The sequence below is a fragment of the Falco naumanni genome, chromosome 4 (assembly GCF_017639655.2).
Source record: "Falco naumanni isolate bFalNau1 chromosome 4, bFalNau1.pat, whole genome shotgun sequence".
In the NCBI taxonomy this organism is placed as follows: Eukaryota; Metazoa; Chordata; class Aves; order Falconiformes; family Falconidae; genus Falco; species Falco naumanni.
Genome location: NC_054057.1, coordinates 25,596,661 through 25,624,245, shown reverse-complemented (window position 1 = coordinate 25,624,245; position 27,585 = coordinate 25,596,661). Strand labels below are relative to the sequence as shown.

The following is a 27,585-nucleotide window of genomic DNA, read 5'->3' as shown; positions in this document are numbered from 1 at the left end:
TAAGTGCCCTTGGCAGGGCGGTGACGGCGTTGCTGTCCCAGCCCGACCGCCTGTGGTGGCAGCCAGCGGACTGCAGGGGGCAGCACCGAGCAGCAGATGCCACCGCCGCGGCCCCGGTCCCCGCGACCCGCGGGGATGGCACGCGCTGGCCCGAGGTGACTCTGGACTGGAGGTGGGAAGGAGGAAAATGGCCTTTCTGAACCTGATTTACACCGATGAGGTCCAATCCTGGTGGAACAAAGCAAGGTCTTAAAAAGATTAGTCAGGACGAGTTTGGTACAATGCTCTGGGTGATGCTCTGCTTGTGCTGAGAAAGGAATGTACTCTGAATAATTAGAAAAGGTTCCACTGAGACATTAAAGGAATGTGCTCTGAATAGTTAGAGAAGTACTCTGAATAAGAAAAGGTTCCACTGACGATGTTAAAGTAAGGAATGTACTCTGAATAATTAGAAAAGATAAGGTGGGCACCTGAAGGAGATAAGGAGACAAGGAGACCTTGAGTCAGGAAATGGCTGAACAAAGAGTTGAAAGGTTTACTCCACCTAGATCCCACCTATTATGAATAGAATGATTGGGTGTCAAAATCAAATGAATATGTATGTAAAGATGTTGTAACCTCTCAGGAAAACTGTACACCTGACTTATCACTGAAAACTTTGGAGCTAGTTTGTCTGGTGGGAATCGGCTAGCTCCCCAGTGTTGCACGAAATAAATACCTTTGCTGCTTAAAGACAAAATTAGTCTCTGAGCAGTTACTCGTGCCGTTTTGGCATCACTGGAAACTGTTTAGGTAGTAAACTCTTGCTCTTCAGTTACTAAGATGTCCCCACCTGAACAGTAGAGTTTTAAACACCTTGGAGGTCTGAGGGCTCAGCTTTTCCATTTGTTTTACTCAGACCTGTGAGGCAAACTGTCGGAGGCGGTGAAGTGAAGCTGGATGTCTATATTGAGCCTGGCAAGTTCTATAGGTGCTTTATGTGCACCTGTAGCTATAGGTGCATATATGCACAGACCACGAGATTTGAAGAAAAGGGTCTTGGGAACCGCTGGGCTGGCTCAAGGGGAACTGGAGGAGGTTTTGCCAATTCAGTTTGTGTGAACGTTGCTGCACCAGCGGTTTTTGCACCATTTGTTGTTTCAGTTTCTCCCACCTCTCTGCTGGCAACAGAGATGATTAGTGGCTTCAGTTGGAGGCAAATGAAACAAATTCCTTTTTTTCTTACCAAGGACAGAAATGTGGTAAGGGGGTCCTTAACAAAGCACCATTTGCTACCACCTGCGTCTTTACTATTGAAATTAGTGCTTGACAGAGAGGTATGAAGAAAGCAAACTGTTCTCATTTAGGGCTCGTAAGGAGATTAATTTTCACAAACATAATGAAGCCTGTTTTAATTCACACCTCTTGATTTTAGTGGAAGCTGTCACATGAACCATCTCATTTTAGAATAGAAGTGTAGAAGTGTAGTATTTTGTTTTTTATGAAAACAGCCTGTGCTTTTTTTCTAAAATAAGAGTCTCTTCACAGCCAGGCTTGCATTGAGATAAGATGGAAAATTATAAATTAAAAAAATGACATTATTTTAATGTGAGTGTATATGTACACCAGCCTAAGAGCTGCCTGAAGAACGGTCATTTGGGAGGAAGATGTGTGTGAATGAGGAAACAAAGGAGTAGGAAAGCTGAACAGGAGGAAGCCTTCTTTTCCAGAAGTTTTTAGGTTTGATCTCTGTTCCTATGCTTGCTTCCCTGAAACCAGTCTGAAAAAAGGAGACAGCTTTGTTCCTCTCTAAAGGTTTTAAAAGAAAATGCGATGGCACTGTTAGAAATGGTCCGAAGGCTACAGAGGGTGCCAGCCTTCACCTTGAGAGCAGCTTGGTGTGACCTACCGTATTGGCTTGAACAAGGGGCATGCCTGCATACCAGCTGGTGGCCTCACATTGCCCCCTGGCATATGGGATTTTGTCTGCATGATGCCAGCCTGATGGCCTGTGAAGCCAGCCTGATGGCCTTCTGCAGATGGGATGCCACTCGCTGTGCCTCTGCTCTGAGACCAGGAGACTCCGATCGGAAGAGGATGATGTAATGGGCACTGCTGGGGCCCTAGCACAGCACTGGAATGACGAAAGCACATCTTGCTTGCCTTGAACCAGATTAAGCTGATACTCAGCAAAGGACTATGCAGAAGCACCGCACCCTGCAATAAAGCATCTGTCTTACTCTTTTCACACCCTAATAAATGTGACTAATTTTCCCTTATTTTGGACAGTGCGATCTGGGGAAAAATTCTGTGGGCTGTCTGAGAAGAAATATTCTAATTCCCGTTGGCCAGTAATGACTGTCACTTCTTAGGGGAATTCAGAGTGTTGTTTCCAAGTGTTGGAAGTGACAGATTTCTTTTGCATTCCTTTCTGCTCAGAGATTGATGCTAGAGACTCTGATCTTTAAAAAATATTCTTGCATTAGCGTTGTCACAAAATACGCAGTTTGAGATTTGATAGGGTGTGCAGCTCTGGGTCTCTGTGCCCTCCTGCCTTCTGCAGAAATGAAAAGAGAGTTCACAGCCATAGGGTATTGCGAAGAGATGGGGGAGATACTGGGACAGAAATAGCATCTTGTTGAGGTCATTCAAGTGCTCATCAATAAGACACAAATTCCAGGTTTCTTCCAAGACTTGGACTTTAAAGCTCTTGGACTTTAGCTTTGGCCTGTAGTCCCCTCGCTTGCTCACTCTCTTGTGCACTGGAGCACACCTGCAGGGCTGTGAGGAAAGAGTCCTCCTGGTGGGGTGGTGTAAAGGCCACAGGTGCTTGCAGTTAGTGTCAGCATCCGAAGGGACTCTGCTGTCTCTGAGGTACCCAGAGATGTTCTGCAGCTTTGGAGTGGAGGGGGGCCTTTTCTCAAAGGATATCTCAGCTTTGGCATCAGGGCTTTGCCTCTTGGTAGCCACGTGGGGCTGGGGAACGGTTTTTCTCTTCATGTTTGTTTTTGGCAAGTGGCTGAAAGCATTATGCTGCCTTACCACTTCTCTGGAGTTCATGAGCTGTTCCAGCTTTACTCCTCAAGGATCTCCAGGTATCAAGAACATAACTTGTCCAATTTAATATTAGGTTTCTTTAAATGTATTTAGCAATGTGTGATGTACACTTCCTATGATACAGCATTAAGCCTACATGTTCAAGTGAAATCGGAAAAACAAATTTGTTTGGGCTTTCAATGAGGAGATGCTCAAAGCCAGTATTTCCATGAAGTCATTGATTGTCATACAGTATGTGTGAAATCTCTTCTATTCCTATTCAATTTTTAGAAAAGCAGGTCAGTATGTATTTTTTTAATAAGCAAAATGCATACTTCAGGATAACTCAAAGTCTTAACGTATCACATCACCACCCCTATAACCCTATCCCCCCCCCCCCCCCCCCCCCCCCCCCCCCCCCCAATGTATCATATTAAAAAATCATGGGAATCTCCTTACTTATTTTCAACCAGTGGACCTAGACTGGATTTGCATTCAGGGAAGTGGCACTTCACTGTTAGCTGATGTCGTTGCTGAATATGCTTCCAGGGGTACGTTTGGTGTAGGAAGTGTTCTACTGTAAGGTACTTGGTGATGCGCGATGAAGTAGAGGCAGTGCTGCTGGAATAACCATTGGTTCGGTTTCTATTTAACTAGCTCTAGCGTAAACCAGAAACACCAGCAAGGTCAGAGCAATGTGAGGAAAGGTCAAAGGAAAATTAAGCTCCTCAAAATATTTGTGTTTTCCTGTCTTTCTGCATTTTAAGGTGTTGGAAAGAAATGTTAATACTTTTTTCTTGCATTTGATTAAATATTATTGATAATGGGGTGGGGGTGGGAATCACCCTCTGTGGGGTAACGTAACATTTTAAGCCCAGTATTTTCAGTGAGTTTTAATTGAAGTGTTTTTTTCTGGTGGGGCAGTAGAGAACGGGTAGAATATGCATTGCAACACCACGAGGATGTTTGATCCTGTACTGGTCTGGTGAGGATTTTGGCTGCTGTTGCATGCTGAGTATGCCTTAGACGTATTTGGGTTTTCTTTTCCTCCCAGCTACTTCATACTTTATCATGCAGTGAATTACAAAAAATCTTGTCAAAGAAGTAGAAATTGTTGGCAGAAACAGTCAAAAATAAACGCCTTCTGTAGGGAGTGGGAGATTCTCCATCACTTGCGATCTCAGTATCTACCCTAGAAATATTTATCGAGAATATTCTGTCATTTGAGTAGATGTTACTGGCTTGATACAGAAATTATTGGAAGACTTTCTTTACCTTGTATTACAAAAGGGGTAGAACAGAATGATACGAGAGATTCCTTCTGGCCTTAGAGTGTATTACTCCACAGGGTTTTAAAATAAAGCTGTGTAAGTTTGTGAAGAAAGGAATTGTTGACACATTGGCAAAGTGGGAGGGAGGGAAGTCCTCATTCTTCCCTACTCCTCTTTCTGCCGATTTCTTGTGTGACTCCAAAATCCCAAGGAGGATTTTCCTCAGTCTTTAGGGGGAAAAACGGTTCATATGGCACAAAATCATGGAAAACTTAAGCCCCAGAAGAATGTCTCCGAGATGGTGAAAGCAGGCAGATTTTGGGAAACTTTTTTGCGGCTTCACTGATGGTGTTTGAACTGAACAAAACCATATGTTCTATAGATCGATGCTGAATAACCAGTGTTCAGATTATGTCTACAGTTGTATTTTAGTTCCTGGTTTTTGGGCTGAAAGATCTGGGTATGCAGTGGCGTGGCTGGCGGTGTGTGGAGTGCTGTCTTCTCTCAGCAAGGGTGAGTTGAAGCACCTCGCCTGCTCCGCAGGGCAGCAGTGCAGGGTTGCTGAAAAGCTCCCGTAGCAATGCAGGGGGCGTGATTTTATGCAAAACCAAACAGCCAGCTCTAACGGCACTCACTCGAGTCCCGGTGTATTGGGTTTGCCTGGGAAGGTGGTGGTGGTGGTGGGCTACTGGGGTGGCTGCTGTGAGAAGCTGCTGGAAGCTGCCCCCGTGCCCGATGGAGCCCGTGCCCGCCGGCCCTGGGGGGGACCCAGGGCTGAGCCCACCAGCCGCGGGGGCAGCGGATTTAAGGGGATAACCCCCCCCTCCCCCCCAAACCTGCACAACTGCAGCTGGAGAGAGGAGTGAGGAGGTGCGAGAGGCGCAGCCCTGCAGCCCCAGGGGCAGGAGGAGGCCGGGCGGAGCAGCTCCTCCCCGCAGCCCAGGGCAGAGGGTGGGGGCTGTGACCAGCGGGTAGCCTGCTGGGGCAGGTTTTCTGGCAGGGCTTGTGACCCCCTGAAGAGAAGAGCCTGGGCTGGGGCAGTGTGTGAACAGCTGCAGCCCACGGGAAGGACTTATGTCGGAGGAATTCATGGAGAACTGTCTCCCATGGGAGGGACAACGATGTGTGATGGACTGGCCGTAACCCCCGTTCCCCATCCCCCTACCCACTCTGTGGGGAGGAGGTAGAGAAATCAGGAGTGAAGCTAAGCCTGGGAAGAAGGGAGGGGTGGGGGAAAGGTGTTCTAAGATTTGGTTTTATTTCTCATTATCCTAATCTTATTTTAATTTGCCATAAATTAGATTAATTTCCCCAAGTCACGTCCATTTTGCCCATGATAGTAGTTGGTGAGTGATCTCCCTGTTCTTATCTTGACCTGTGAGCCTCCATTAGTTTTTCTCTGCCCTGCCCAGCGGAGGAGGGGGAATAATAGAGCAGCTGGGTGGGCACCTGATGTCCAGCCAAGGTCAACCCTCCACCTCCAGTTACGAAAGAGAAGTGGTGGCTGAGGAGTCAGTCACACACAGTTAGTGCTGATGCTTTTTTTAATTGTGGGACATACATTTTTTTTGCAACTGGCTCTATGCAGGTGTTAATTTGTGTAACACCCAGAAGGAGCTTTAGCTTTTATTCTCAAATTATTGAAGGCTTTCTTTATTATTTATAGGGTGAAATATTGAGAAAAAGCCTCTGTGATGAAGGTTTGGATAATGACCACAATAGGGTGGCTGTGCAGCTGGGGACCCCAGGGTATGGATCAGCCATCCCAGAGCTCAGAAATGTGCAAATCCGAAGATCTCAGGAGCCTTTTCTTCAGGGCTGGTCATGTTCACTGTTTCAACCTAGCTCCACAAATAGGCATGAATGATTTCTTCTTCACACCCTAGCAATTCTCGTAACCTGGGAAGAAATAGAGTTTTTCTGTACAATGTTTACTTTTTTTGGTTTTCCATATTTGTGAACTGGCATAGTTCAAGCACAGTCTTTGTTTTCCTATGTAAACGTGAGCGCTGCTGATGTGCGGTTACTGAAATGTCTTTTGGTCTTGGGCTGGTTGAGAAAGCAAGGTCAGACATACTACCCTCTTCTTAAATTTCCTTAATCAAATACTGACATGAAAGAAAAACAGGGTAGAGATTATTAACGGTGGTAAAGAAAACTTAAAGTAACAAGACGTTTGTGCTCCTCTGAGGTTCAGTTCTGCTCCTCAGATCCACTGAGAGTCAGGATTTACTCTAGGATCAGCCTAAGTAATTTCCTATACCAGAGTCTGATGCTGTGCAGTTTCCTATGTGGATATCCATCCAGGGAAAGTCACAGTGTGCAGGGATCATGCTGCCATGCAACAGCTGGCAAGGTTCTGTTTTCTGTGTTTATTCCTTGGACCAAGGATGCTGTTGTGAAGAGCCACGCACACTTATGACGAGCAGGTACTTTATATAGTAGTGTAAGTAAGCAAGTGAGGCTCTGAGATTTTGTTAGCGTTTGATTGCTCTCGTGAGTTTGTCATGGCAATGTGTCATTTGAAATATTATGTGATCATGTAGTTGAATATCCAGAGATACGGAGCATTGGTAGGCAAGCTGGGCTGCCGAAGAAAAACAACCCATATGTGAAGGGTCAGGGCAAATTACTGTTTCATGGTAGGCATAGAAATCACTGAAAACATGACTACACTGAAATTACGCTGATGCAATGCCTCAACATAGTATGTAACAGCATTATGAGTCTGCGAGAGGAGTACAGGCAGCATCGAGAGAAGGTGGATGTGCAGGGTGGGGACTGTTGTCTTGTCAGAAAAGGAAAATACCATTTTCCCAGGCCATCTGTGATGGCTGTATCTTGATTTAAATGCTCTGCCTGTCAAAAGGAAGAAGAAACTTTTAATGTCTTCAAGTATCCCATGGGTTTAAACACTTCCTCAGGAGGGAGTGTGCTGTGACCCTCGTCTGTGAAACCTTCATGGGTCATTTCCCTTTGCCAAGTTTATTAAAAAAAAAAAAAATCACGTCTCTTTCAGGCTTCTCCACAGGAGCAGATTGTAGTCCTTATTTGCCTCAGGGGACTGGTGTTTGACAGTCATTCACAGGTAGATAGGTATAGAGTAAAGTCAGTATTGTGCTGACCTGACGTTTCCTTATTATAGGGAAACCTTATGTCACATCACATTTTCTTTTCTGCTTTCCTGCCTTTTTGACTAGTGACAGGCAGCTGGGTTACGATAATAAGCGCCCATTAGCTCAGATATGTGCTTCCAGGTGATAAGGTGGTGGTGCCACACTGAGGTCCTGGATGTGGGTGACATCTTCGGGGGCTGTCACAGTTCTTCTGTGGATTGGGGGGTGTGTGTGTGTCACAGTAACTGCCAGCTGTCTGGCCTTTTGGGAGGAATAAATCTGAACTGTGCTGCCTCATTTGTTGCTGCACCTTTCCCATAAACTGCACAGTGGATGCATTTCATCATTATCTTTTAGGCAGAGGGTTCATCATGTTTTTCAGTTGGTTTGGTGAACATTTTCTGAGAGAAGGTGGTAGTGGTGAGACAGCGGTCTTGGCATCAGACTGCTGGGTCACCGTGCAGTCAGCATGATGCTGGGTCCTGCTGGTGACCTTAGACAAATTCCTTGCTGGTTCTGTCATTATTTCTGCAGATGATGTGAAATGGAGACCGCAGCAGCAGTACCTCACCAGGCTGTAATGAACCTGAAGAAGTGTAGGTTGTTTAGGGGGTGAAAAAAGATTTTTACTTCCCCTTGCTAGAAGCGTATTTATCTGTAATCCTAAATTATTAAGAGCTATGATCTGGTTGGTTTAGAGGTTATACGTCTGTGTGACAACTGCTGTATCCCAAGACCCAGAAGGCCAGGTCTCACAGGTGGAAATGAGGATCACGAAGACTTTGGAAGGCCTGTAGATACATCCTGAATAACAATCTTTTTCCTAATGTCCTGGAGAACATGTACAGAAGTGAATTCAGTGAATTTTTGTTTGTTAGGAAAGTTGTTCTGCTCGTTTCTGCTGGCTGTAGGCTTTAGTGTAGTCCTCTGGAATGTTCCTCCAGCCACTGTCAATCAGATCGTGGTCCCTGTATTGTTGCTGAATGTCATCTTGAATCAGTTCCTAATGCCACAAATTTCGTTCTACTCTAGAAGCAAATGGACTCCTCTTATTCTTCAGTTTCGCTCTCTGGAAGCATGGATCTTGAGTTGGGATTTCTGTCAAGGATCACGTTTGTCTATGTCACCCTCTTAGAAGGGTTTGAAGAGAGTTTGCTTCAAACAATCGATTCTGTTGCTGGAATATTTGGTTTGTTGTCTATCTGAAAGTCAGTGTCTGTAAAAAATTTTTTTTTTTTATTTCAGTTACACTATGCTTCATGAAAAACATAATGGGACAGAAAAGAGATTAAGAGAACATTACATAACATTACAGGTTGAATTACAAAACTTCCATTCCAATACAGATCTTAACATTTGGTTGATTGCCAAGTAATCCCCTCCTTAAGTCTGTCATTTAACTCGTATGGTTTATTTAAATATTTAATTAATAAATAATTAAAAAACAATTACAAATACTGGTCATATATTTATTTAAATAAAACATACTGGTTTCAAAGTAGCAGAAAATCCATTCAACACCTCTGGAAGTAGACGTAGGTTGTTCAGAAGTTGTGAAGCATTATTTATGTGCTGCCAGCAGGGATTTAAGAATCCTTCACAAAGGAATGTAAAGGACAATAATTTGTATTCCTGCTCTGAAAAATTCCCAGTTGAAGTATGAGTTCAGAATAATTGTCACATTTCTTTGCAGTCACTGGAAAGCTGGGGAACTCTGAACCAACATGAGACTGAACAGTTGATGCCCTCAGTAATGCTCCCTGTTGATTTGCACTGACAAAATGAAAAAGCTTAAATTGCTTCTTTTCATGCTTTTCTTCTTCTGCAGGAAGAAGACTCTAATGCCCAAAATTGTTAACTGTCTGAAATTACCTTACCAATTCCAGAGCAATAATGTAATGTTTCAAACTGTGATAAAGTACAGCACTGAACTGCACTTTTAGTTTTGAATATTACATTTCCATGGCTAATAGATGTCTTCCATGCCATGGACACAATGGGGGGAAAAAAAAAAGGTGTTAAAAAGGATTCAGCATCGAAGCAGGGGATAATGGGATGCTGACTTCCACGTTATGCTAGCTCTCTACATAACTTCTTGAACACAGGGACAGATCAATCCACCCTGCCAACAGGTTTACCTTGCTCCTGCCCGTTCACATGCTGAGGTATGTTTTTTCTGGGTCAATTTTGAATGCAAGTGTAACACTTCTTTCAAGTACTATATTTGTTGCAAGCTTCTGTTTATTCCTGGCATCCTTCCTTTGTGTTGAGTTCCTGTCATTGCCCGGCTCCGTGAACTTCAGTTACTTCATTTCCTCAGCTGCTTTCACACTATGTGGTGATGTTCTTACGTCCTGCCCCTGTCCCCCCTCCCCATCCCACTCCTCTTATAAAGAAAAGTGTCAAAGGGACTGTGTTAGTAGCTGAGAACAAAAGATGACCTTCTGAGCCTTATGTATTGTAGAAAGGGATATTTAAGGACTGGCAGGTGGGACTTTAGTTTTTGTACCAAAAGCATGATTTTTCCTTTCTGTGCTTTTATAACAGCTTGCAGACTTGAAGTGATACAATCATTCCTGTTAGCTTGCTCTGTGATGGTGGGCCATCTCAGAAAAGTGTTTAATTTTCCCTGTAAATACACTTACTCATTTCGTGGTGTAGCAGGTAGAGGTCTCCATCTGGACTAGTTTTTGAATCTGTTTTGTTAAGCACAGGTGGAGGGCTGTGCTTTGGCTGCCGCTTGCTGACCTACTGTCAGGACCCTCAGTGCATTAAGAGCACCCTGAACAGCCCAGCCCCACTGAGTGCCCCCCTGCCTGGGTTCCCATTGTGCCCCGAACCACACCATAAGCTGTCCTGGCTTGCTGGCTGCTTCCCTGTATGTGCTCTGGACCTACTGGGCCAACATGTCTCCCATCCCATCTCTGGCCCCATCTCCTGCTGCTGCTGCCTGCCCTCCCTGATTCATCCCCTGCCACGCTGGAGCCAGCGGTAAAGCCTGTTTCCCACCCATGGCCCTGCCTGCCTTGGGTTACATTGCTGGGGTCGCCCCAGCTCATCACCAAATTTATTTTTTCCCCCTGAGTGCGTTTCAGACATTTTCATAGCAGAAGTTTGTTTTGCCTATCTATAGAGCATTTTCATGTTATATTATCACTTTATTATCTCTCTTGAGGGTTTAACTAACTGGTGTAATTAGCTGGAATAAGAATTGGGCTCAGAGAAGTAATTTCTCATTTAAGGAATAACCTGGAGCTGCAGTTGTAGGGCTCCGAGTTTGGCCTGCAAGGACAGTAAGCATAAAGGCTTGGATCCTTAAGCAGAGGATGCAGCAGAGGAAGGACCAGCCAGCTCCCTATGGCACTTGATGAAGGTGTCTTGTGTGCTGTTGAGAAATACGTTGCTTCAAGCTTCTAGAGCCCTGTAAGAAGTGATCTGTGTTAAGACTTTTGTCTCCTAAGAGTTAAGACTCTTCTACCTGTCCACATGTGAGGCCGTGGCACTGCAGGTGGTAAATCTGTTTTAGTAACTCAGTTATCGTGTCTGGTAAGTCAACATATGTCTGTCAGCTCCTCAGCGGGCTGAGATGCTCAAAACCCAATGGGTGCCCTTCTGTGCTAGATAAGGGATCAGCCCCTTTGCTCCCAACAGCTGGTGTAGCAAACCTTGGCTTTTAGCTGCACGGCCAGGAATGGCAAGTTCTTTGATCTGTTTCTCTTACATTTGGGGGCAGTTTCTGCACTCCCAGCTCCCTGGCCATATCCTTACTGGATCCGCTCGTGCCCCTTCTGCCAGTAGAGTGGTCAAGTGGGTGATACCAAACTGTGTGCCCCAATGGGATGCAAAACTGGGACAGAGAGAAGTGCTTTGTGTGCCTTTGAGAAATGCTTATGAGCAGTATTTGGCTGAAGCTGAGTATAGAGATTGTGCAGGGAAAAAAGGGCGTTTGATGAAATACATTTGAAGAAACTTTTTTGTCTTACAGTCCTATTATTCAGAACAGGAAAGCCCAGACCTTCGTGGGGACCTTTGTGGGCTTTTCCATCAAGTTGCAGGATTGCTCAGCCTCTTCAGAGTCTGAGGTGTCATAGACACATACGTTTGACCTGCCCCCCATAGAGGGCTTGTAGAGGAGTCTTTGGAAGGCAGCCACATGATGCTTGTGTCAGTTCATCTTTTCCTTTTGTATTCATACAGGCCTTAGTAAAATGAGGCTCTTGTGCTCGTAAATGGCCAGGAAGACAGATAAAGAAACCCTTCCCCAGTTGTAACCAGTGTTGTGCTGTTGCAGTAGGATACCTCTTGGCATTGTGTCAGAGCATGGGGGATTTCCATGGGAGCTTCTTATGCTTTAGATACCCCGAAGTGTCTGTGCATTCCTTCCAGAAAACCTGTAATGGTATAACTTGGGATTTACATAAGATTGGTGAATATAACGATCTTTAATACCTATGCAACGGGTACCTTGATGTAACATTTAAATACCTGGAGAAAAGTTGGTACACTTCAGTAAGATCGATTTGTTCAGTATTTAAGATAAGATTTATAAAAGAAATGTGTGTAAGGAGATTTGGTCGGTATGGCAAAATGACGTTAATGGAGTATTAATCTCTCTCCTGTGTTTCCAATAAATCGTTGGTGACTCTGGAGCAGCAGTTGCCATGTCAAACTTTGGTTTTAATTGCTTTCATGAACTGTATGGCAGAGCAGTTCTTGCAGAGTTACGTGCCACTGTCAATAAAACTTCAGATTCTGCAGACAGGTGTTTAGTGCATAATTTCCAATATAGATCTGATGTCCTGACATATAGTTAAAGATTACATGATGGTAATTGGCAGGATTTTCTTGAAAAAGATGTGTAGAAGCAGGGTCTTGAGGTTTAATCTGAGCAGGTTAAATCTGAGGTCATTATATGTTCTTTTTTTCTTATGAAAATTATGATTGATAAAAATATGGTTTTGAATCAGGCTTCAGAAATTTTGAAGAATATACATAGGATTACAGTGCTGTAATTGCTGGTGAAAAACTGCATGCAGTGGTCAGGTAAAACAAGAATTACTTGATGCCTGTATTCTGAGAAAGTATTGGAGCTGCTTAAAAATCTTGCTATCCTGTCAGGAATTGCAGTATCCTGAAGAAATGTTCAGGCAAGGGAAAATAATAATCTAGCATTTCCCTCTTATATACCCACACAAGGTTTTCAGAATTACTCTTATTCCTCCTTTGGAGGAATGTGCAGTAGGAAGAACACACAGCAATTCATATGCTGCTTCAGGTTTATGAAGTAGTTGTGATGCAAAGACTTGCAGTGCTACTTTTTAGCTTCTGGAAAAAAACTACCAGTGAATAATATAGCAGAAGAATAAACATCGAGAAATATTTATCCATTTCACGGAAAAACAGAAGTGTATACAAATTATAGGACACTTATTGCTGTAAATCCCATTATGAATTCCCTTTTTAATGTCAGAAGAATGTCTTGTTTACAAAAGGAGAGTAGAAAGTAGATAATAAAAGACTGCAGTGAAGGTTGAGGATCAGATTTTTTTTTTTCATAGACATGATTTTGAAGTAGGTTGTTAATAAAAAAATGTTTTTTTCTTGGTTTTCTTATTTTCTATTACTTTATTCTATTTTGTTCATATTTTCTTCTTCTTTCCAAAGGCTTTTCAAAGCTATTTTTCTCCATCTTTCATTTGATGGTGCTTTCCTTCACCTCTTGCTCTGGCTGCAAGCTGGTTGGGCCCTTTGCATCTGATTGCAGTAATGCTAGGGGCAATCATACATGCTGCTACAGTTTATGGAGAAAATAAAAGTTAAAGGCCATTGCTGTGGTCCAGTATTAACATGATTTAACCTGCAGGCAACTGGTACAGTTAAACAAACTGAACCTCATTTTCCCTCCCTTAAATTTTGGTGCAGGTAGGAGTGTATGGCAAGTGTTTATTTAGGGATCACGACAACATGTTCCAACACTGTGACCTGCTTTGCTTCTCCTTTGTCTCTTCTAATGAGATGTGATGGCATCAGCCTTTCAAGAAATAAGATGAGGTTACCCCTTCTTAAAATTGCTGCTGGAAGGGACATACTTTTTGTGTAAACTGGCACAGCCAACAGGCTCTAGTCTCCTAATTAAATCTTTGTTATGAGTTGAATATCTAGGAGTAAAGAAAACAAGGAGAGGGTGGGCATGATAGCACGTAGTGGTCTCTGGTGGTTGTTTTACCCTTCTCTAAAGGTATTGGGAGTCTTTTCGTGAGGAAAGGTACAAAATATCCTGTGTTATTTTGTTATGAGCAGATCAGAAAATGCAAAATACATTTTCCTGTGAGCAGGGGAATTTGTGAGCATGCACCTGTGAGCCTTCATTTGGTACCTGGTTTATCACAGCTGCCCTGCTTGGCACTGGGGTCACAAAACCTCTTGTCTATAAAACATGGATGCATTATTTTCTCTTACTGCTTCTGTCTGGTTGTAAATCCTGTTTTATTTGCCTCACCATGGTCTCATGAGGATTACTGCAGCAATAACTATGAAGGCTCTAGAGATCGGCAATAGGAATTGATAGAATAAGAACTGGAGGTGCAGTCTGTGGTCCTCAGGGCGAGCATCTGTGCGTCTAGACTGTTTCCTCAGAATGGGTGGATTTGGCTTCCTCATAAAGGATGTGCTTTTAATTTGATCTTCAGTTTTCTGCAGTTGATAAGACACATTTTCAAGTGAGGGTTAAAGAAAAACCTACCCAGTGATTCAAGTGTATTTACTAGTATAACAGCTAATAGCCTGGAAAGAAAAGCGTTCTATTTGTGAAAGAGATTGCAGCAATCGGAGTGTATAATGGAATTTCAGCTCTGTGTGTTTGGATGCCACACAATTTTCTGATACATGTTTCAGTACGCTCTGGCTCGTTAGTAACTGAGACAGACATTAATACTTGTCTGGAAGAAAAGTGCGTTCCTTAGGAGGGTCTGAATTCTTAGTTGTGTGTATGCAACAATTTGCACTTAACTCAGTTGAGAGCTTGGTGTATCTCAATGACTGCACAGTCTAGATCAATATGATTGAGACTGACATTCTGCTACGTGTATCACGATTCATTTTACTGGATTGATGTGTAGGGTATAAACAAGGGGTAGGGGGCACCCATCTGTGTGAAATTACTCATTTCATTTCTGATGCAAGCATAACACTATAAAGATTTGTCAGCATTTTTTAATTTTTTTTCAGTGGGACACCAGAAATAATTGAAGCCACATCCATCTTAGCTGTATTTGCAAAATCCTAAGTGTGGCTGGAGCTGTGTGAACACAGTGGTCTTCTGTTAATTGAAGCCATCTGGATGTACTGCAGATAGCTGATCAGAAGACTCCTTTTGTTGGCATAGTCTCTGTTTCCATTTGGATGCTCTCGTGGCACACCTGTGTCAGCGTAACATCCGCATGAGAAGCTTACGGGTTTTGAACATAATGTTTTTCAAAATGCATGACTTCACTGTGTAAAAGGCGAAGACCACTAAACACAGCATTACATTTCTAGATTAATGGAGTACACACTTATGATTTTGTGCTCACTTCATTTTAATAGCAAAAGGATTATTTTTTTTTTCCCCTCTGCACTTTAGAATGTTCAATTCACCTACGTTTTGAGCAAATGGGTTATTTTCTCCAACTTTTTAACTCTCAGGAAGCATAAAGTAAAAATTTCCCTCTCCGTAATCCTTAATGTTGTGAGCTACAGGAAAGAGTGGTGTGGACAGACCCATAACAACTCTGTATGACTCAGCCATTTAAAGGATAGATAAAAAAGGATTTGAAAACATAATGTTCTCTAAATGTTGGTTTTTCCGTTCAGACACACTCTTTAATAAAACTGAAACTAATGTTCAAATGAACATTTTGAGTATTCTGTTGAAACCTAAATTATGTTCAAGTTTGCTTGTATCTGCGCTAATTCTTTTATATAATAGTATGGAGTTATCTAACCCATCTCTCTCTTTTTTCCCCTCCTGCTAGTTAATGGTCTAATGACGCTTGGATTCACAGGTGAGCTTTACTTCTACAATTCAGACTTCTTTTTCTGTTTTGTTAATGGCAGTCATTTGAGAAGGGCTTCCACCCTATCTCATTGCAATTAGTCAACTGTCACATATTTTTTACAACTGGTCTTGTCCATTGACATGTATGAATGGGGAGTGTTGTAGTGTTTTGTAAAGGTCAGTCTCAATAGTGGTGGTAAAATTGTAAAAGTATTCATAGTTTTGAACCCCTTTGGCGAGGGATTTAGACAGAAACTCTTGTGTCATCAGATTGTTCCTGTCGTAGGACTCTATCAGAGCTCTTTCTATAACTGCAAAATACTAAAGTTCTAAAGAGAGCCAACCAAAACCACCAAGGCCATGGAAAATCCATTTAAACACACTGCTGGGAAGGGGCTGGAGTAAATTGTCAGTACACATGATGTAATGGAGGAGAAACTTGTATTCTGTTGGATTTATAGGGTAGTAAATCAAGTGATAGCTGGCTGTTTAGAATACCCTGGCAGGGAAGGCAGCTTTGCTTAACTTTTGTGAAAGCATCCATGCAGGATTTAAGTTGCCAGCTATGCAGTTTTCATATCTGGTTTTTAATTCTGTGGAGTTTTAGCATTCATCTGCAGATCTGGCTGTGGAAAGTGTAACTTACAGCTGCTACGGCTGCCAGATGAATTGGTGGGAACTCTTAAATAGGCAGGGTCCACGCAGTCGTATTAACTTCCCAAGGGCAAAATTACGCTGCTCCCACTTCATAACTTTCACCATTTCTATCACTGGTGATTAATTGTAGTTCTAATTTTTTTTCTGACATGAGTGAAGGCTTAGCATCAGCTTGAAGAGCTCTGTCAGTCAGACATGATGGAGGAGGAAGAGTCTGGTCCCAGTGAGCCTGGAGATGTTCAGGGTCTGTGTGAAATGGTAATGTTAGGGCCTTGTAGGCTGTCCAGTTGTAGGCCTGCTGCTCTTGGGAAGCAGGTGAAAGCAAAGTATTTCTTCCATCAGCTGTGGTGACCATCTCTTGTTTGGCAGGTGGCATCACTGAGTGGGTGACCTCCCCCTAAGCAGTTAGCTGTGATGGCCGGACCTAAATCGTAAGGCCCGGCTGCCCAGGCTCTGGGGGAGCCGCCTTCTTCCGAGCAAGGCACTTCACGTGCGCTGTGGCCTGTCCTCCTGTCACACACTCCATTTGGAGAGAGGTTTCTGACTGACGGCTGTGTCGTGATGTGAAGCCTGAAAACGCTCATCTTGCCTTAGTTTTTTTTGGACTAGATAGTGAAGAACAGTGCCCTGCTGGGAGTGAGGGCTGTGCCTGACTTCTCACGGAGCAAAGCTCGCACACCTTTGACCTCGCTCTGCCTGGCAGCGTGTCTGGTTGTCCCCACAGAAGATTAGAACTTTTTTCAGTGATGATGGGATCCTGCTTTCAAAGTAATTAATAGAAGATAAAGAAATACCTAATCTCCCTGGTATAAATAGGGTCTCAGTGAAAATGTAATTTGGATGAAAAAGGTGCAAAACTTGGTTGTACTTAGATTTATTTTTTTTTATGGTTAAAGAACAACAAAGTGGTATGTTCTTCATGGCTTTGTGCTTAATAGAAGTTGTTCCTCCAGAATTCTCAGGAGGGTTGCCTGACACGTGGGTTTGTTAGGGTTGCAGTTTTTTCAGGTAAATCCTTTTCTCAGATTTGTGCTGCTGTAAAGAGAAGAAATCACACTGGTGGTTTGTTTTTTTTTTTAATAATTTAATTTTGGCATTTCTGTTAAGTATGTTGACATACATATACTTACAGGTAATTTTTAATGTTCTACAAAATGTATGCATTTGTTATACGGAAGAACAATCAAAATAGCAGCATTTATAAAAGTAAAGCAAGACATATTTAACTACTTAATCAAAACAAAACGTTTCAGCCTTATTAAAATTAAATACTTTAGTCTGAATAATAAAATTCTGAAATAATTATAGAAATAGCAAAATACTATCTTTGTATTCCAATGCACGCTTGAGCTGCATGAAAAAAACCTTTGACTAAAGATTTTTGAGTTGCCATTACAAGTTGCAAAAGATACAGACTTGCTCAAGTCAAGGTTAACTCTTGCTTTGCAAGTAGCTGTATGCTGCAACACTAACATCTGATAACGGTAAATAATTCCTTTAGTGGATATGCTAAGGAAAAAGCTTAATTGTGACTGTGGGAATTCAAGCCCTGTAGCTGCTAAGATATAGAAATGTTTTTGATGCTGAGGAGGATTTATAGTGGTATAGTTGCGTGGATGGATGAACAGGATGTGTCTGTGTGAGCTTGAGAGGTACTTTCTAGACAGAGGTATATGATCAGTAAGTTAGTGTGAGTAGAACCTAAGTAACGTTAGAAAAGTGACTAGGTAGATTCCTCTGTGCTAGGTCTAAAAGATAATACTGTATATGGTAACCTGTAATTTTTTATACTGTTATATTTTTTAAAAAATTATGTAAAGGTATATTTTACCTGTTTTCTAAAATTGTTGAGAAAGTTGTGTGTTAGGTTTACAACAATCTAAGCGGCAAGCAGAGTTATGTGAAGGAGTTTGTGAGTGATTTGTTCATGCTTCTTCTATTTCAATGCTGGAAATTTAAGGTGCTTTCTGATTTTACCTAGGTGCACGTCAACAGACTCATCTCTGCAATGAATCGCTCATGTTAGAAAAGTTACCTGCCTGTGGAAAATCATTTGAAGAGATGATGAAGAAAGTGGACTCTAAAAAATGGTGCAACCTGACAGAATTTATCATGTAAGAGTTAGTTTTGGTTTCGATAGTTCTCACCTCTAAAGCTGGTTGTCCTTTTAAAAAAAGGATCACCTCAAATACCAAGAAAACTGTAATAATATATATCTCGTGCATGTGAAATGTTTGCGTTCCAGCTAAATTGAAATCCTCCTGTATTTGATTCCCTGTTGCAAAGGGCTAAGTTGTAGCTCTTTGGTCCCTGCAATGCAGCCACATGTGCACAGAGACACCAGCTCTTAATTTGAAGAGTGCACAAAATAGACCACTAATGAAAACTAACCAGTGGGCTAATCAATAGTAGCTGCTATTGCTTTTACCTCAGGCAGTTGTGTTTATATCTAATCTGTATTTCTGTGCATCTTAGGCAACTGTTACTTAAGGCAATTTTTTTTTTTCTGTGAAACCACTATGCTTTTAGAGTCACAGTATTTTGTTCTCTGTGTTGACAGCAATGCAGTTCCCTCCTCTGATTTCCTTTTTTTCAGTAAGACAACAGGAACATTTCTGCACATGCTGTTTCAAAGATCCACCTCGCGTGTGAAATAGTTTGGTCCAAATGTAAAATGACTTGTTCTGTTGGACCTACTGCAGTTTGTTTCCTTGCCTGCCAAATAGCGTGGAGAGCGTGAACACCTCTTATTTTGTTTGGATGGCTAAAACATGGCAAGAATAACCATAGTGAGGGTGGCATTATTTTTTTCTTATCTTTACTCCTGTTCTGCAGTTGCTGGAGGTATTTAAACACCTCTCTATAAAGCTGCACACTTTGAAGTCTGCTTTGGAGGAAACTCATAGACTTGTGTAATTGGTGCCATTTTTGGCTTTGTGGAGCATCTGCTTCTTCAGATCATGCTTGCTCACGTACAATGCTTAGTTTTCGGAAGTGCTGAGTACCCTCTACACCAGCTGATATCAGAGCAAACTGCAGGTGTTCAGCTCTTCAGAAAACAAGGCTCAAGTAAATTAGTGCTGGCTGGTGTGGTACCAGCCCGTCTGGAGCACAGCATCTTCCTGGGTTTGAATGTGCTGTGGTTTTGGGGGTGCTCCTGAGGCAGGGTAGCCACAAGCTAGCTGTCGTCATGCCTGGTACTGTCTCGTTTAGCCCCAGACTTGTTCTTGTCTCATACGATCATTGGTCTTGTCTCCTTTTTTGTGTCACCTCCTGTGAGGCAGGATCAGAGAGGGAGTTAACGTGGAGTTAAAGGAAGCCGTTTCTTCACAGAGTGATTTCTGCATGGTGCTTTTCACTTACAATGACCTTGCAAAATTTGGCTGTGTATCTTATATCAAAATGTAATGATTATGGAAATCTGCTTCTTTTGTAAATTCTGTTTTATGGAGGAGCTCTAGCTCTTCAGGATAAATGGCTGTCCTTGGTTATGGGACTGTAAATAGCAATTACCTGCATTACTTCACTGTTTGGCAGAACAGTCACGGGAGAGGTCTCAGTGACTTCAATTTACTGTAACTTAATTCTACCGTAAGATTTTCTGACGGCTCCATTACTTCTTAACTTTATTCTTAAAAAACTCATATTCTTTAAAAAACATCTTAAACAGAAGAGGCTTTCGTGTGGGACCTGGTACTGGAAACCAATGTAAGAGCTTTAGCCTCCATGACTGATAGTGATCTTTCTGGAAATGTAATCAGATATAAACTGTAAAAATTCAGGTGAAGTTTTACAGAAGCACTGTCAGGAGAAAGTTTTCCTATTAGTTTTTGCATTTTTTTGTGAGAATTCATGCAGAAATTAGGATACAGACACCATGGCTCATACTGTCCAAAGGTAGTTGAAAGCTTAAATATGATGAAGGATCGAAGTGGGATTTAAAAATATTTTAAGTCATTGAGATGTGATGGGTTTCAGTGATTCTGGCTTGGACACTGGAATATAAAGGACAACCAGAAACACCTTACAAGAAAGGTAAAACTTTCAAAAAACAACTGGAGACATTAACTGACAGAAGAGGAGGGGATCTGCTGGTCACAGTTTTGCTGATGCTTTTAGGCTATTCAGAGGGAGCCCTGAAGATGGAAATGCAACTTGGTGGTTTAAATGGCAGGAAATTACGGTACCTGGCATGTGAACAAGCAGAGGCTGAAGTGTGGGTGGAAGCGATGGGGAGTTAACAAAAGCAAATAGACCTTTTGTTTGCCAGAATACTGGAAATTACAGAAAGCTTTTTATTTTTATTGTGTAAGATTTATGTGATTTTATAGATACTTATAATAATGTATATGATATATGTTTCTGTATTGTCTATAATATATAACAGCATCTGTATTATTAATAATTATTATTTCTGTATATTATTAGTATTTAGCAACTGCGGCTAAATATGTAAAATCTGCTACTGTCCACAAACTTAAGCCCATTATTAACAGCTAGAATTTTTTCACTGTGCTCTAGGCGATAAATCCTGGTCTGGTTACAATGGGACCATAGTTGAGAGGCCAGGTATGACTAATTCCTGAAGCCAGCAGCCAGATGAAGATGGGAGTACCCAGAGCTGTCTTACATGAACCTGAAAAAATGCTGCTTATTGTAGTTGCGTAGCTTACTTTCTATTCTTGGCTAATGAAAGGGTTTTCTAAATACTTCTAACTAGATCCTAGAAACAATTTAGCTAGAACAAACAGTCTCTAAACAAATCTTCGTGTCTCTCCCAGCCCTAACCCCTATGGAAATAGGGGACTGAAATAAGCGAATGCCAGTTCTCAGCAGCTCATTAAGCTTTTGGCCTGCTCTCAAGGACTGGTATCCTCTCTCTTCTGTGTCCCCATTTCCCAAGCATTTCTGAGAGTGGCCTCAGAATTACTAAAAGGCTAGGAAGTAAAGGGATGGCTATGGCCATCTGGGCTGCACTGCTGAATGATAAAGGCCACGCAATCTGCCCAGCAGTTGCTATTTTAGACCCTGTAAGAGTGAGCGAGTATCTCATGGGAAGGCATCAACTCTTCATTTAAAAGATATGAAATTAGTATTGATCCATCACACTTATAGACAGATTATTCCAAAGGGCTCACTGTTCACAGTCAGAGGAAAATGTGTCTTATTTCTCACCAGTTTGCCTGACTCCACTTCCTGGTGCTTATACCTTCTTGCATATTTCCCTGATAAAGTAAAATTCTTTCTGTTGTCTGAAATCCTTTTTTTCCAATTAAATACAAACAAGTCACCTCTCAATCACTCTTTTTTTTTTTCCCTTTTTTTTTTTATTCATTAAGATCAAAGTTTTACAGCCTATCACGCCAACGTGTGTATTTCAAATTTTTTGAACCCTTTGCAAGCTGTGGCAGCTTTTGTTTTGGAGAGTGGATTCCAGTCTAGAATTGAATATTTCACACAGCAGTAGTTGGAAAGTTGGCACAGTATTATGTATAGACACCCTATTTTTTCCTCTAATCCTGCTGGGTATTCAACATTTTTCTTCTGCCAAAATATTTGTTTATTGCATTAACCTTCCTAGCCATCTAGTCATTCCAGGAGGACATGCTCTACAAGTTGTACATGACTTAAAGTCCTTCTCAGTATGACTTGTAAGTGTGATGTACATTATTTTTTTATGGACCTATCTTCTTGCATTCACCACTGTTAAAATCCATATGATGTAGAGAAGTCTATATTTGTAAGTCATCCAAATCAGTCTGTGTAACTACATCTACATCTTCTACTTGTTCTTCACCATTTACTATGCTATTTGCATATTTAAGCAAAAATTATTTGTTTGCTTCACTTGGTTGATGGAGATATTGGGCCAAAACTTTAGCAACTGCCCTCCATTTATGGCAAATACTTTATCGTTACTTTTCAAGTTCCATTTATTTTTAATTCAAGGGCTACCATTGGTTTTTAATGTGGTTTTTTTTCCATCAAAAATGTTTTAAACGAAGTTTGATAGAACATTCAGTCTTCAAACAAGAATGAATGAAATACAGTGATTATAAGGAAGCATAGGGACACAGAAGCCCCAAAAGACTCATTTGAAAAATCCATAAGAATGTGTTTTGGACTCCATATATGCATTTCTGGTTGATTAGCTGCTGTGAGAGCAAACACTGTCGAAGTAAGAAATACATATTTATATGGCATGTTGATGCAACAAGCTTTAGTACCCAGTATACCAAAAAAAGAGACATATGTAAAGAGCTTTGATTAATTTGAAAGTTTTACTTAGCATATGATATCAAATCTTGTGAGATTAGCTTCAGTCTTTGCTATCGGTTAATCCTGTGTTGCATTCCTTATAGACGTTTATAATACTTTTTTTCACAAGGGCATCCAGTAATTCCATTCAAAGCCAGCACTTAATTTGGACTTTTTTTTTTTTTTTAAACCGTACTGTAGCACAAGTCGGTTACCTTTCCTGATTTTATTACATCATTATGTCTAACATTGATGTCTTTTCAGTGGTAGCAATGGGGCTACTGGCACTGCTCTCTGATACTCTTTGTTGAACATACCACCAAGCACCCCCTCTGTTTAGGAGTATGTGGGCCTCTTATCACTGATTTGGGCTTGCAGTTTTTCTGCAATAAAAACTCTTGGGCAGTAAGAATGCAGAGTAATAATGAAGGAGTCTGTAATGGAAGAGGGAAGATGACTATTACATAGATATTTAGTCATAGACCACCTCCTTTTTGATACAGATGTTAAGGGTTGATGTTTAATTTTCTCAGCTGTCGGAAAGGAACCTGTTTCAGGTAGAAGATGCACACTGTGTCTGGGGCACGCAGGAGATGCTGCTAAAGAACCTGACACTACTGCCATCGCTCAGGCAAGTGTATCAGGAAATCAAAACAAGGGCGGGATGCTGCACGAACAGGGACAGGGAAAGATACAGTGAAGAGAGCATCCTTCTGTCTCTGAGTAGAGCTGATCAGCCCCTCAAGTCATGAGGGACAGTCATCGCAAATGAGCCCAGAAGGTGATCTTCCTTCAGATATCTTCCTTTAACCAAAGAGAAATGGATGCTTACGTGTTTTGTACATGACTTTTGCTGCACACGTATTCAGTTGTATCCCTAGGCATCTTGTCACTCCGACAGTACTCTCTCAACCTGAGTCTCTTCCAGGCATGCCAGCTTGGCGTTGTCTAAAGTGCATCCCCAAGCTAATTTCTCACTGATCCAAAGCAAACTACAGAGTGCTTTTCTTTAGCTGAATCAATACGTGAAGTAACAGTTGATAACTTAATATCTGAAAGGTAGTGCTTTGATATCTATTTTCCATGTTTCCAGTCCTCTAAACATTTCCTGAGGGGACAGACCAGCCTCAGTGACATTTGTTTGCTATTGGACTGGAATGTAGGATTTGATTGCTATCTTTGACCTACTCAAGCATCATCCATTTCAGTGCAAGGCATTCTGTTATTTCAAGCCAATACTGCAGTTGTAGCTGTCACCTCACCATTTGCATCCCTGCTACCCTGGGAGCTCCCAGCTGATCATTCGGAGCTTGCCAGCCAAGGAATAGCTGTGAATAGAGAGGCTGAGGGTGAAATAGCAATTTGTGTTTTGGAAGAGAGCTCTAGCTAAGTAGCATGTAACGCGCGTTAAGATCTGGCTTTTAAAAAGAATTGATTGCAACAGGCTTCTTCCTGCAATCCCTGCATTTCTTTCTACCTCATCAAGCCTGTCTTCATGGTTCAGAGACCCCCTAATGTGCTGTGAGGCAGCAGCTGTGTGGCACTGCTCTGTGGCACCTGGAGGATGTTACAATTCTGGGTTTTTTTTCAAAGCTGTAAATTTCAGACCTTAGCAGAATAGGACAGGACAAAATTTTTATTTTAACTTTATGTCTGAAGCTGTTCCACTGCAAGTAGGTGTGTAGCTGGTGGAATTCCCTCGACTGCTGTGAGTGTGGTCCAAGATCTGTCCCCATGCTGAACAACCATTTCGATTTCTGTACAGCCTCAGTGTAGATTTCCTAGAACTCTTTATATCAAAAACAAATTCTATAAACAGAAGCAATAGACTTCAGTCCCATTGAAGATGACTCAGGAGTCCACCCATGTTCTGCACAGATGTTGAAGATTTGAAAAAGGAATTAAGGAAAAAAAGATGTGTATGACTAGAGCCAAAATTGATCTAATCTTCTGGAAAAGTAATCCTAAAGCTGTTGCTCAATTTTAAATTCAATGGAGGTTTTGCCTGTTACAGCTTGGCCCAGCTAAACTAAACTAATAATAAAAACGCCTAGTTTTCAAAGAAACATAGTAAAATATTAAAGAAAAGAAAGCCAGATGACATTAAGATCAATGGGAGAGCAAACTGGAAGAAATATGTGCAATCCAAGATGAAATTATTCAAATAATCCAGTTCTTCAAGCCTGGAGCTAATAACCTCTGCTGGCGGAGCGTGTATGTAAGAGCCCTCCAAACTGAGTCATTTTCTTGGTCAGTTGTATAAGTTTTTTTCATCTTCCCCATTGACTGCTGCAGGAAGTCTGATCTAGATGCTGATTGCATCCAGCTGCTAACGTCAAAACATCTGTAGATGAGGAATGTACTGTGAAAACCTCAGACAGACCACTGGGTTTGTTTTGTACCTGAGGTGAGGCGCTGATTTGCGTGAGCTAATTTGTTCCCACAGTAATGCACCTCACAATTAGAAAGCAGATACCTTTAGTTCATTCTTTTAAACTTTATCAGAAAAGCTTAAATTCTGGATTTTTGCATGGGATTTTCTCACATGAAACAGTAACTGGGGCTGCCTGGAGCTGGACCTTTGAGTGGCCAGCACATGTGGGATTTTAGATCCAGAATAGTAGTGATGAAAAGCAATTCCACTCTTCCTCAGTTGTGCCATGTTGGAGTGTGTGTGTCTGTATTTGTGTTAGGCTTTATATCCCAGTAGATAGACTGGGACATTCGTTATGCTGTACCTTAGTCAAAGTCATGGTAAAATGCTGCAAATCACAAATGTGCTTGCACAACAAAAGCTCGCTGTGTTGTTGCCTGGTCTTCTCCAGCTTATTTTCTGCAGTACTTTCGCCTAACATTCTTTGTGCCTCTGAAGAGTAATTCCTTTTTTTTCCTCAAAGATTTACTAGGGAAGGGAACCAAAATTCCTTATATACCCTGCTGTAACTCCTCCCAGTTTTGTCAGTCCAGATTTTGTAGAAGAAAATATTCCTTGTCAGTTTAGTGTCTCCGTGAAGGAATGTTGAAGAAACATTATTTTCCATGAAGTGTTTGGTGGGGTATAGAAGAACAAGGATGGCTGTGGTTGGTGGTAGCATTTTCTTCTTCGATAGGATGGTCTTCCTTTGGACTTCCCATACAGATACAGTTGCTGCTTTTTTTTAAACTTGCAGTGAAATGCAGTCCTTTCTACCCATGTATTGCTTTCACCTCTTTTCATATAAAAAATTACAGTAGTTTTATATTAAAAAGTCCTTCTAAAAACTTCTGGAGGTCATGGCAGCAGTGGCAAAACCAGGCTGGTGATAATTACCCCCAAGAACCTATTATTTTCCTTCTGTGACTCATGCCTGCCTTCTGAAAAGCAAAGCAAAGCAGTTTACAAATCAGTTAGGTGCAAGCAAGTACAACAATGGAAAAGAATGTCATATTTGAGCAGTTTTGTTGCCATCATGCTGGTAGCTGACAATCACAGCTTTTTCTTGCAGAAATAATAATGTTTGCCATTTATTATTTAAAAAATTGGAAAGAAAAGAACCCTACAGTTTATAAAGTCTCACCAGATTGCCACAGGGAGGGCTGTGCTGAAAATGTGTACATTCACCTGCTGTTTGGGATCAACCATCTGAGCCACAAAGTTGCTGTGAAGTTAATGCAAAGACACAGCTTGTTCCTGAATGAGGCTGTATTAGAATATCTTCAAGAGGAGCTGCATTTCGGGTGAATCTCCATTACTTTCATATGAAATATATTTGCTTTGTTTTATATTGTGTAGATAAGAGTATGTCCTGATGGGTGTGAATTAAGTGGTTAGCTTGAATTCAGAGACCAGGATTTCATATGAAGCAAGAATACTCCATTACTGCATAATTGCTTTCATCCTGATAGATGCAGAGGCTGAAATACGGTTACTTCACACAGTTGTAATTTATCTTCTTTACTACATAGGTGAGGGAAAGACATTTTATGCAATTCATGCCTGTGAAAATGAAGTCTATATTTGATAGTTCCAAATGAGGCTATAAGCCTTTGGACACTAGTTTCTAATAATTTTTCTGTCTTTTGTGCAAAGTTTCAGCGATGCAATGCTAAATTGGTGTGTCCCGTGGCCACCTGACATGATGCAGAAAGGCGGTGAAAAACATTCATGAACATAAATTTTGTAATGAGTTATTCTTAAGTATGACTTCTGAATGTTAGTGATGTATTAAGGACACTGGCATTTATGAATTCTGTGAAGACCTGCAGGCCATTTTGCTTCTAAATGCAAATCACTGTTCTGCAGCATGGTATAGAAATAGCTACCCTACAAACTAGCAAAGCCTTATCAGCTTTACATCTGATGAGATTTCTTGGAGTTTTGTTTTAGACATTGAAAAACCTTGGGTTTTGCAAAGAAAACCTTGTTTTGAAGAGCTTCCTTGAAACCAGTAAATGGATTCAATGAACAGGATAAGAAGAAATTTGCCAATCCTTTGGGAGGCCGCTGAATTAAATGCACAAATTTTCAAGAGCTCAGATTTGGTGGACTAAAACAATCTTATTTGATATTTATCCATTTTGTAATCACAGTCTACAAAAGCATGCACTCAGGGGTACCAGGGCTGAGGAATGTGGAGAAAATGATTGGAGTTCGTTCTTCATCAAGGATAAATGTTTCATTCCTATTAAACCACTGGAGACTCTGGGTCTGCCATTGAGAAAAATATGATGACTATATCATATCATCATAGAAGCATAAAGTGGTTTGGGTTGGAAGGGACCTTGAAGATCATCTAGTTCCCGCCCCAACTGCCCGGGGCAGGAACACCTCCCACCAGCCCAGGCTGCTCCCAGCCCCGTCCAGCCTGGCCTTGGGCACTGCCAGGGATGGGGCACCCACAGCTGCTCTGGGCAGCCTGTGCCAGCGCCTCGCCACCCTCAAAGGAAAGAACTTCTTCCTAATATCTAATCTAAATCTCCTCTCTTTCAGTTTAAATCCAGTCCCCCTTGTCCTATTGCTACCTGCCCTTATAAAAAGTCTCCAGCTTTCTTGTAGGTGGCCCCCTTTAGGTACTGGCAGGCTGCTATGTCTTCCCAGAGCCTTCTCTTCTCCAGGCTGAACTACCCCAAGTCTCAGCCTGTCTTCATAACAGAGGTGCTCCAGCCCTCTGATCATCTTTGTGGCCTCCTCTGGACTTGCTCCGACAGGTCCATGTCCTTCTTATGTTGGAGCCCCAGACCTGAATGCAGCACT

The 27,585-nt window shown here is 41.7% G+C and overlaps 1 protein-coding gene across 3 annotated transcripts in view; it reads left to right on the top strand.

The window, feature by feature from the left end:
* Nucleotides 1-27,585, top strand: part of RAMP3 (receptor activity modifying protein 3) — a 61,554-nt gene that overhangs the window by 9,234 nt on the left and 24,735 nt on the right. For 2 of the 3 annotated variants that reach the window (XM_040592328.1, XM_040592329.1), the window contains exons 2-3: nucleotides 15,415-15,444; nucleotides 18,076-18,208. In XM_040592328.1, the coding sequence (XP_040448262.1) occupies nucleotides 15,415-15,444; nucleotides 18,076-18,208 (163 nt within the window). The remainder of the gene's footprint in view (nucleotides 1-15,414; nucleotides 15,445-18,075; nucleotides 18,209-27,585) is intronic. The other variant, XM_040592330.1, reaches the window with a different exon arrangement.